A 10,026-nucleotide genomic window follows, 5' to 3' on the forward strand; every position below is an offset into this window, starting at 1 on the left:
GCAAAATTATAGCTAATTTGCCTACAAACGTCAGGTGGTCATAATAATCTGGTCACTCAGTGTATACACAAAAGTTGTATACGCTGGGAGAACCCAATGACCGCAGCTGCCCTAAAACGTGGAGCCTGGTGACCGGGGACAGGATGGGGAGCAGACTTACTTTCCCACGCCACTTCCCTTTGAGTGCCCGAATTGCGTACGTATTCAGATGGATAAATGTGAAATAAAATGTCTGCTGGCACTGGCACGGGGCAGAGGGAGAGCCCAGTGCTATTTGTCATTGAGGACATTCCCTTGTGCCCCCACTCCTGCCTGGAACCTCACACACCTGACACATGGTAGTTTTAAATAATTATCTTTTTAAATGAATGGATTCCCTAGGGCAGTTGTCGGCAAACTTTGGCCCCTTGAGTGTGGCTCTTCCACAAAATACCACGTGCGGGCGTGCATGTACCGTGCGATTGAAACTTCGTGGCCACACTCAAGGGGCCGAAGAGCCGCATGTGGCTCGCGAGTCGCAATTTGCCAACCACTGCCCTAGGGAATCCTCCTAAGATGAATTACTAAGTGAAGCAAGGGTATGTTAACTCAAAAATAAAAAGACATCTCAGAGTGAGAGGCAACAAGCATTTATCTGAGATCAACATGAATAGCGATCCGGGAAGCGCGGGTTCAGGCAGAAGCCCAAACAGTCCGAGGAGGAGCCAGAGGGGACGGGTGTTATGAGAAAGGGCAGGTTGACAGTGACATCAATAGAAGAAGGCGTTGTTATGGGCGCAGGTAACATGACATGGTGATGCTAATTCTAAACATGGCTTAAATTTCAGTCCCGTAGTCACAATAGCCACCTCCTTGTTATCTTTGCAAACAGTTTTTTGGGACACAAGGTTGCCCTAGGCCCAGTCTAAAGGTTATTTTGCCCTGTTTTAATATTCTAAATATTTGAGGCATAGGATGTGCACAGCGGTTCCTCTTAGACAGCAGCTCCAGGGCCATTTAAAGTGGTTCTGTTGATATTATTTTTATTCACAGCGGGAACAGGGCAGGAAGGGGCAGGAGGGACTGCAGGGCGGCATCAGGCGGGCCAGGCTCACAGTGACAACGGGGGGAGAGCGGATGGTGTGGAGCAGGAGTCCTCAAACTTTTTAAACAGGGGTCAGTTCACTGTCCCTCAGACCGTTGGAGGGCCGGACTGTAGTTTAAAAAAAAACTATGAACAAATTCCTATGCACACTGCACTATCTTATTTTGAAGTAAAAGAACAAAACGGGAACAAATACAGTATTTGTATTTGCATGTGGCCCGTGGGCCGTAGTTTGAGGACCCCTGGTGTAGAGGGCAGTGGGGAGGGAAGACAGAAGCTAACACAATGAGAGGCACCAGACAAAGAGGGGACCGCTCAGGAGGAGAGGACTGAAGGCCTTGGTCTTCTCTGTGCCCTTGGTCACCACCTGGACTTGCAGGGGTGACACTGGACCCCTGAAGTGGACCAGGGGCCAGGAAACCACACACCAGCTTCTGCCCACGGACACCCCTTTAAGCTCTCTGAGACACTCAGCGTTTGTAATTCAGAAAATCCCAAGGCCCACCTCCCATTCGGCTCTGACCATCCGTCTAAAGAGGAGCCCCTCCCCTGCCCATTTCCTGTCCTGTGCCACCCCAGGTCATGCCCCGCAGGACTCTTACTCTTGAAGCAATGACCTGCCCTCCCAGCTTGCTTGGGACTGAGGGGGTCCAGGGCCAGGGGACCCGGGACAGTTCCCGCACCTGAGACCAGATAACCATGGTTCTCTGAGGCGTGTTCTCTGATTACTTGCGTCCTGTCTACCTCCTCCACCAGGCGGTCCGCTCTCTGAGGAGACAGACTTCCCGTCTCCTCATGACGTGTCTAGTGTGGGCTGGGCTTGTGGGTGGGGAGGGAGTGACAGGGTCATGTTGGGCCTTGGGGTGGTGCAGACTGTGGGCAACGCCCTTCTTAATTGGTTCAGACTCTCCTCTGAGATCATTTCCCTTTTTATGACGAGGCGGCAATTTCCTGTCCATCATAGGAGAAGCCCAGGACTTTGTACACCTGTTAAGAGGTGAAAAGGCAGGAAGGGAGTTCAAGGAGAAGGCGGGCAGGTTCCCGTTGGGGCCTTTGGTGGAGGAGGTGGAGCACAAGTCCAGCCCCACAGGTGAGCTTGCCTGCCAGTCCAGGTGAGGGGCGGGGTGTGCGGGCCAGGCTGAGCTGGGGGACCAGGAAGAGGAGCCCTCAGTGCACCTCGGGGCCAGCTCTCAGGAGTCAGCCCACACCTGTCTGGGTGCTGCCGGTTCCCGGCTGGGCTTGAGGCGACGAGGCAGCAGGACATGGCGGGGACGACGCGGCCTGTGCTGTGGGTGCTCTGTGGGGGTGAGTAGGCCCTTCCCCGCCAGTGCCCAGGTGGTCAAGTCTCCCCGGGAGGCCCTGCTGGGCAGAATGACATGTTCTGTTGTTCAGGTGGCGGGTTCCGGTCCAGAACCCATAATCAGAATGCTTTTTCATTCGCATATTAGTAAATAGGATCCCAGCCCTTTTCTGAAATGAAGAATTCGCAAATTCTCAAACACCATATTTTCTGATCTCAAATCAGAATAGAGGGTCAGACACAGGATCTGACCCTTGGGACAAAGTGTTTGAAATTGAGTTTGTCCTGGAAAATCCAGGATCTATGGATTTAGACACGTTCACTACTTGAGATTTTAACCTTTGCCTTAAAACCAGAGAAAAAGTCAATGTGAAGAGTGTTAACATCTGCACCACATATAGGGAAACTGAGGCAGAAAGACAATTCAACTGACCCAATATCGTTCCCAGAGCAAAAGAAAACCCAACACTTCAACAAGAACGACAAACAAAGGCGAGACAGGCCCTTCCCAAGGCCCCAGCTCCTCAGCCTCTGACTCTCTGCTCACCCGGAGCTCAGAAAACAGGGCCCCACAAAATAGGAATCAGACAGCTGTGGCCATGCAGCTGCGTCCCAGCCACATCGCTGTGTGAGACCGTGGCATCCCTAGAGTTAGGATGGAGGAAGACTTGGCGTTAGGGTCCTGGGCCTGGCGGGAATGGGAATGGGAAGGGAAGGTGACAGATGGGGCTGGGAATTTTAGGAGTAGATTTCACTTGGTGTATTTGGCAACACTGAGAAATCCCATCAGCCTGCAGCGTAGAAACGATTGCAGGCTCCAGGGAGCTGGGAAGAAAGGAGGGAGGCAGAGGGTCATCGCAGGAAGCACAGAGACCCCAGCCCTCGGCCTGGAGCCAAGGAGGCTCGACGAGGCAGAGCTCACCTTTCAGCTGTGAGCCTGGCTGGTTTGGCTCAGACTGAAGGGTCCTGAGTTTGGCTCTAGCTAAGGGCACGCGAACCTCAACTGCAGGCTTGATATTCAGGGAAAGTGCAGGAGGCAATCAATTGATGTGTCTCTCCCACATCGATGTTTCTGTCTCTGTTTCTTCCCCTTCCTTCCAATTACTCTAAAAGTCAACAACAAAAAATAATCAGCTTGTACAGGAAGCCCCAGAACCCGCCAGCCATGCCCAGACCATCCTCCCAGGCCCCCAGGCTCCCACCTTCCCCACCTCTCCACTCCTGGAGGGCGGCCTGGTTCTGGTGAAGGGCTGGGTCGAGCTTGGAGATAGATCTGGAAAAGGCCGATTCGCTCAAGCCCAGGCTGCCAGGTGGTCCTTCTGACTGGGGCCCAAGGGGCCTGGGCCACTCCTTCATGCTGACAGCTCCTTACTGGACACAGTTTGTGCGGGCACAGAAGGGGTGAGGCTCAGCTGGCAGACCCAGGTGGGAATGGGCGGGGGCTGAAGGGGAGGGACCATCCTCTCGGCTTCCCCCACCCCTCATCTGCTGCAACCCATGCCGGAATGAAAAGAAAGTTGATTTGCTTAGGAAATGACCTCAAAACAAAATGCTCACCCAGCATAGAATGGGAAGCGGCCCTAGCCCTGCGTTGCCTGGAGGGTCCGTCTCCCCCCCCTCCCCCCCCCCCCCTCCCCGTGAGGAGGAACCCGTTCTTGGGCTTGTGTTCAGATAAAGTGTGTTTCTGCCTCCTCTCCCCCTGCCCAGGCCAGAACCCCTGCCCACCACCTGGCCTTTCTCACCAGAGGATGGGCTGGAGCCCAGGGCAGAGGGCCCAGGCTAGATGGCCCCTCGGGTCCTAGGACAGTTCGCTGAGTGAAAACATTTGGGGGAGAAATAGCCATTGCCATGTGCATGTGAGCAACGAAGGCCTTCGAAGGTCAAACCTAAGAGCAGCCAGGGGGCCTCCACCATCCTCAGGAGAGGACCCCGAGGAAGGCGCAGGGAGGTTGGGGAGGGCTGCTGGAGGAGGCGGAGTTCTGCACCTGAACTTGCCCAGTCATATCGTAGATCTTGCTGACGTCCTGGGCAGAGCAACTCCACACTGATAACAGGCCCAGCCCCTCAGGCTGCGGGAGGGAGAAGGTATCACATCAGATAACGTGGGGAAGAAACAGAAGGCAGTGCATTCAGAGAATTTAAAAACAGCACTGACAGTGACCAGCCACGGGCCTGACAGTTCTAACGTCAGTGACAAACACTTCTTCCTCCCAGGCCTCCCACGGGGCCCAGCCGCCCTCTTCCTTCACTCACTTTAGTGTGGGCGAAGTTCACCTCCATACACCTCCACTTCCTAACCTGTGAAATGGGCAGGATGCTCACTGTTCCTCCCGGAGGTGCTGCCGATATTCAGAGTTCGTAGTAGGTGCAGAGATCTAGGAAGAATGCTGGCACCCGGAGCATTCAATAAATGCCTCTTATTCTCAGTGCGGGCAGGTGTACGTTACAGAAAATAACTGGAGTTTGGTTCCTCGTCGCCGGGGGGCACTCATCTGGCAGACCTGCGCCCAGAGTCAGGACGACTGGGGAGGAGCCCGGAGTTGTCACCGCCCCCAGAGGCTGCTAGAGGAAACACTCCCACCTGAGCCCAGAACTCCAGGGATTTCTGGGTCATCAGGCCCCCTGAGGACTGGGCGTGGTGACAGTCCCAGGGGCAGGAAAAGATTCAGAGAGAGGAGCCCCCCAAGAAAAACGTCCCTGAACAGTGCTGCCCAAGGCCTGGAAGTCTTTGGAGACCTGAAAACACACACACACACACACACACACACACACACACACACACACACACACACACCGCCCACAGCCCTGGAACTAGAGGAACCCTCCTTGAAGCAGAAGTGAGAAAAACTTGGGGAAATACTGCTTTACACAGACAAGTAAAGGAATCCATCACCCTCACATGCTCCAGATGAGAAATGTGTTTTTTTTCTCTTCATCTAAACAAATGCACTGAACCAGTGGGTGCTGATCCACAATGGGTTCTGGCGGGAACCAGCTTTCTAAGTTCCAGACTTGCAGGCTGGTCCTGTTGTTCTAGAATCCCCGCCTTGGGGTCTTCATTAGAGCACTCCCCGCCCAGCCCTACCCCCCAGCAGGAGAACTTCCCCTAAATGCCTTCCACTTGGCCACTCTGAGTGCCCGGCTCCTGTTGGTCACAGGCTCAGGGGGGTCAGTTTGACTCCCCACTGGAGTCAGAGTGCCGTGGGGACCGTACCTGGGGCACCCGACAGAAAACAAGTGGGCGCAGGGCGGGGCCCCCAGCTGGCCACACTGCAGCGGTGTGACTGCAGGGGCCAGGGGCGCAGGTGGCATGATCTGTCTCAAAGGACCAGCATGGAACAGCGTGCTGTTTGGACTCAGTGGTGGTGAGCCCCGAAGGGCAGAGCTATTGGGCTGGGAGGTAGAGTGAGGCTGCCCCTGGCCTTGGCGGTACTTGGGTTTTATCTCCTCCTGCCCGCCCAGGGCACCAACTGTCACCCCAGAACCCACCTCCTTCCTGCCGGCCTCCCTCCCCTTGGCCACCCAGTGCCCTGAGCTGCGTTGTCTGCCTGTGAGTCAGGCGGCCATAAACACCCGCAGGACCTGGGACTGCTACAAAGTTCACTGGGGACAGCGGGCGGGCAGGCACCAGCTCCCATCCCTCCCCTGCCCAGGCTGGGTCTTTCCATCTGCTTCTCCTCTGCTGTCTCTCCCCTTGGGAGCTCCTGCCCTGGAACCCCGCTCGGGTCTCTTCACCTTCTGCCCCAGCGGGGACCAGAGAGACCCCCGCGAGAGGCATGGGGCCCCCTCGCTCCAGCTGGCTGTGCCCTGCGACAGGCCAGGTCCTCCCAGTGCGGTGCTGCCTGGGTGACTTACAAACCGGAGCCGGCGAGATGGTTCCAGGAGCGCGCGTGCCTGTTGTGGGACGTTTGGGAACTAAAAATGCACAAAACCCCCAAATTGCCCTGTGACCCCAGAACCCAGTCAGCTGTGACCGCCCTGCGTGCGGGTCTGTGTTCTCCTAGAACCCGCTCTCTCTGCGGTGGCGGGAAGCGGTGCGGCTCTGCAGACAGGCTCACGCCTGATCCGGTCCCTCGTGTGCACATGTCCACCTGGGACCGGGATCCCCTCGGGTGGCCTTTCCTGTCCCGTCCTGGTCCCACAGCCTGCCCTCTGCCCACTCTTCGCTCCTCAGCACAGGGGTGGGGAACGTCCGGCCCATGAGCCGAATGAGGCCCGAAGAGTCATTGGGCCTGGCCCCACCAAGGCCTCAGTGGTGAATTAATTAAACGTTTGACCAGATGTAAGCAGGCTGGTTTTTAAGTTGCTAATTCTGTATGGCCCATGAATGGTGTTATAAAAATCCAAATGGCCTCTGACAGAGAAAAGGGTCCCCCCCCTCCCCCCACCCCGGCCTTCACACCGGCATTGAACGTGTAACTAGGCTCCAGTAGGTGCCGGCTGGCCGTGGCCTCCGACCCGTCTGGGCAGGACTGTGCCACGAACCGCTCACTCAGCGAGGTCGTCTGAGCCCTCAGCTCCGTGGAGACGCGTTGGGGTGGGAAGGAGCCCTGTCTGGGGAGGGGAGGAGGCCTGCACCACCCACCCTCATCCACCCTGGAAGAGTGTGCGTGGGACAGTCACCTGCCTGAGGTGGCCCAGCTCCTCCTCGTCCGTCCGTGGGAGCAGATGCATGTCCTAAGCGGAGGCAGTATTGCCAGTGCCCCCAGGACCCCCATGTTCACTGTGTGGCCTCCAACAGCCAGTCCATCAAGCACTTCATTACCCACCTCGGGTGTGTTGCTTCCCCGGAGCTCTCAAGAGACAGTTCATCTTCTTAACAAACCGTGATGACTTACAAGCATCACCGAGGCTTCGCCGGTCTCCGGCCCCGCCCCTTAGGGAGGCTGAAGGACCGCCCGGCTTTGTCTGGGGCCGTGGTCGGCAAACTGCGGCTGGCGAACCACATGCGGCTCTTTGGCTCCTTGAGTGTGGCTCTTCCTAAGCCTTAGGAGTCCCCTAATTAAGTTAATAACAAGGTACCTACCTATATAGCTTAAGTTTAAAACATTTGGCTCTCAAAGGAAATTTCAATCGTTGTACTGTTGGTATTTGGCTCTGTTGACCAACGAGTTTGCCGACCACTGGTCTGGGGCACTTTGCAGACTTGGCCTCCCCCGGAGGGAGGGGCTTCTTTACTCGATCTTTTTTGCGTTTTCCCGTGATCAGTGGGATAGGGTCTGCAACCAAGTGTCTGGGCTGTGAACCCTACCCATGTTGAAAGCTTGGCTGCTCTGTGCCTCATTCATTTGCTAGAGCAGGTCCGATGCAGCCACTTGGCTGCGCCCCGGGGATATGACGATGGAGCAACACAGCCCAGCAGAGGAAAAGGCACGATAACATCGCTGATTCCTGCGTATGTGCTGGGGAAAGGGTGTGCACACTAAATGTATTGTCGTTCAACCCTCACAACAACCTGGAGTTAGAGAGCACTGTCCTCATTGTAAATGTGTTTATGTATTGATTGAGGGAGAGAGAGAGAGAGAGAGAGAGAGAAAGAGAGAAAGAAACACTGATTTTTTTCTCCCACATATTGATGCATTCATTGGCTGCTTCTCATATGTGTCCTGACCGGGGATTGAACCCCCAACCTTGGCGAAGCAGGAAGACTCTCTAACCCACTGAGCTACCTGGACAGGGCTCCTCATTTTATAGCGGAAGAAACAGGCACAGAGAGGTTCGTTAAGTTGCCCTGGTTACACAGCTGGTGAGCCAGGGTGAGGTGCCACCCCGGGCAGCTGGGCTCCAGCATGTGTTCTGGGCCGCCCTCCCGTGGGTGAGATAACTCCTCATAGCAGTGGTTCTCGGAGCAGGTGCTCACGGGTGGCAGGTGGCACGGCCCTGCCTGGGAGAGTTTGGGCATTTCCTCCTCTGCCAAGGGCCTTAGCGCGGGAGAGTGCCGCCCTCCTGGCAAGTGAAGCACCTGCTCTTCCAACGTGCCCGCCCCCCCCCACCCGCCGGGGAAGGCTAGCTGTCACTGAACTATTAGTGCTTAGCCCCTGGGGTGAGTCAGCACATCGGTGGATGCGTGGGGAGCTCACACTTGAGGAGCACAGGGGAGTGAGGAGGAGGGAGGAATATTCTGGAACATGAAGGACACAGCTCTAGGGAGGCAACTACTAAAATCGTAAAAACACATAAGGTGGTTAGAACAGGGGCTCAGTAATTAGATACAAGAGATTTGAGGGAACTGGATTTGAATTGAGGCATCACTGACTGTGTCACTAAGCAGAAGTTCCCTGATAAACACAAAAATGGAGCAATAATAGCTCCCTCACGGGGCTGCTGCCAATGCCTGGCACTGACACTCAGTAAACAGAGAGAGTTGCTGATGTCCCTGGGGGTTGTCGGAAGCACCCCCCAAAACTCTCATGTGCGTGTGGTTCTCAATTCAGCAGAGAGCTGTCTGCATGGTGTTCTGGTTTCCTTGCTGCTCAGTTTCTCCCTGGAAGTTGATCACTGATTAATTGTTTCCACATCAGGCCCCCGGGAGTTGGCTCGCATGACGTGCTTCTAGAGCTGACGCCCGACATAAATCAGTTTCTAAGCCACCAAGGCTGAGCACTCAACCAGGGCAACTGGGAGGAAGGTGCCCAACAGACCTGGGCAAGGAAGTGGAAAGAAGGTGGTTGGAAGGCTCTAGAAATTTCTAGAATTCCTGCACTTCTTAGTTTTCTAATCACAGGTTAGCTGTCCCACCTGGGGCTCCTCCACTGAGTAGGGATATGAAGATCCCACAGAAGAGGAACCCGGGGCCCAGAGCTACAACACTGAGCCCAGAGGTGGGAGGACCTGGCTTGTTCCAGGCGGTGGGAGGGGACTGGGGGACAGCCAGCGGAGCCCCGAGCCGTGAGGCCCGCGGTGTGAGAGCCAGGGGTCCGGCTGTGTGAGGTGCTGGGGGCCTGACATCCTTAAACCCGGGGCTCACTCCCAGTGGGGGTTACGGAACATGGCAGGGTGCCTGGGGCCAGGAGCCACCCACAGAGACCCCCCGGGTTGACAATCTGACTCCGCTCAGAGAGCTCCCCTTGGCTATGAGCTCTTTCCCATCCGTTCACTTCCGTCTTTCCCCTCACAGTCTACCAACATGAAATGCTTTCAACTCCCTGTCCTGACGATCCCTACACCCCTAGCAATTACAGTCCTTCCCGCGCATTCGCCCAGGGCGCCGGGGGTGGTTCTCGCGTGACTTCTTCTTTATGACCGAGGGGGTCTTCAGGAACAGACTGTGGGCCAGGACGGTGGAAGCCAGCCAGCCGGACAGAGCACACGCAGGACAACGCACAGTGATGGGCGCGGATTACGGGGCAGCCCCCTTTCTCCCACACATTCCGGCCCGGCGTCCGCCACCGGCCGTGTCCCAGTGAGAACGCAGGCCCCAGCGCCCCAGGGACTGCTGGGGGTCATGCATTTAGGGACAGAGGGAACCCCGTTTAAACCATTTAACTCTGTGCAGTGCCACTTCCTCCAGCCCTGGAGAAGCCGTGTGTGGATGTGGAGTCGCAGGTGCGGGGATAAACGCGTCTGGCCGGGGAGGTGGATGGGCAGGAGGCAGGGGCCGAGGCTGGCAGGCAGGCGGGCCGTGCCCTGGGGGAGGGGCCCG

At 56.3% G+C, this 10,026-nt stretch overlaps 1 protein-coding gene across 1 annotated transcript in view; it reads left to right on the forward strand.

The window, feature by feature from the left end:
* Positions 1-770: 770 nt before the first annotated feature.
* Positions 771-10,026, forward strand: part of GPA33 (glycoprotein A33) — a 20,132-nt gene continuing 10,876 nt past the window's right edge. The window contains exons 1-2 of the mRNA XM_006764215.1: positions 771-780; positions 2,025-2,174. Coding sequence (XP_006764278.1) covers positions 771-780; positions 2,025-2,174 — 160 coding nt within the window. The remainder of the gene's footprint in view (positions 781-2,024; positions 2,175-10,026) is intronic.

This window comes from Myotis davidii, unplaced genomic scaffold (genome assembly GCF_000327345.1).
Source record: "Myotis davidii unplaced genomic scaffold, ASM32734v1 scaffold401, whole genome shotgun sequence".
NCBI classification, from domain to species: domain Eukaryota; kingdom Metazoa; phylum Chordata; class Mammalia; order Chiroptera; family Vespertilionidae; genus Myotis; species Myotis davidii.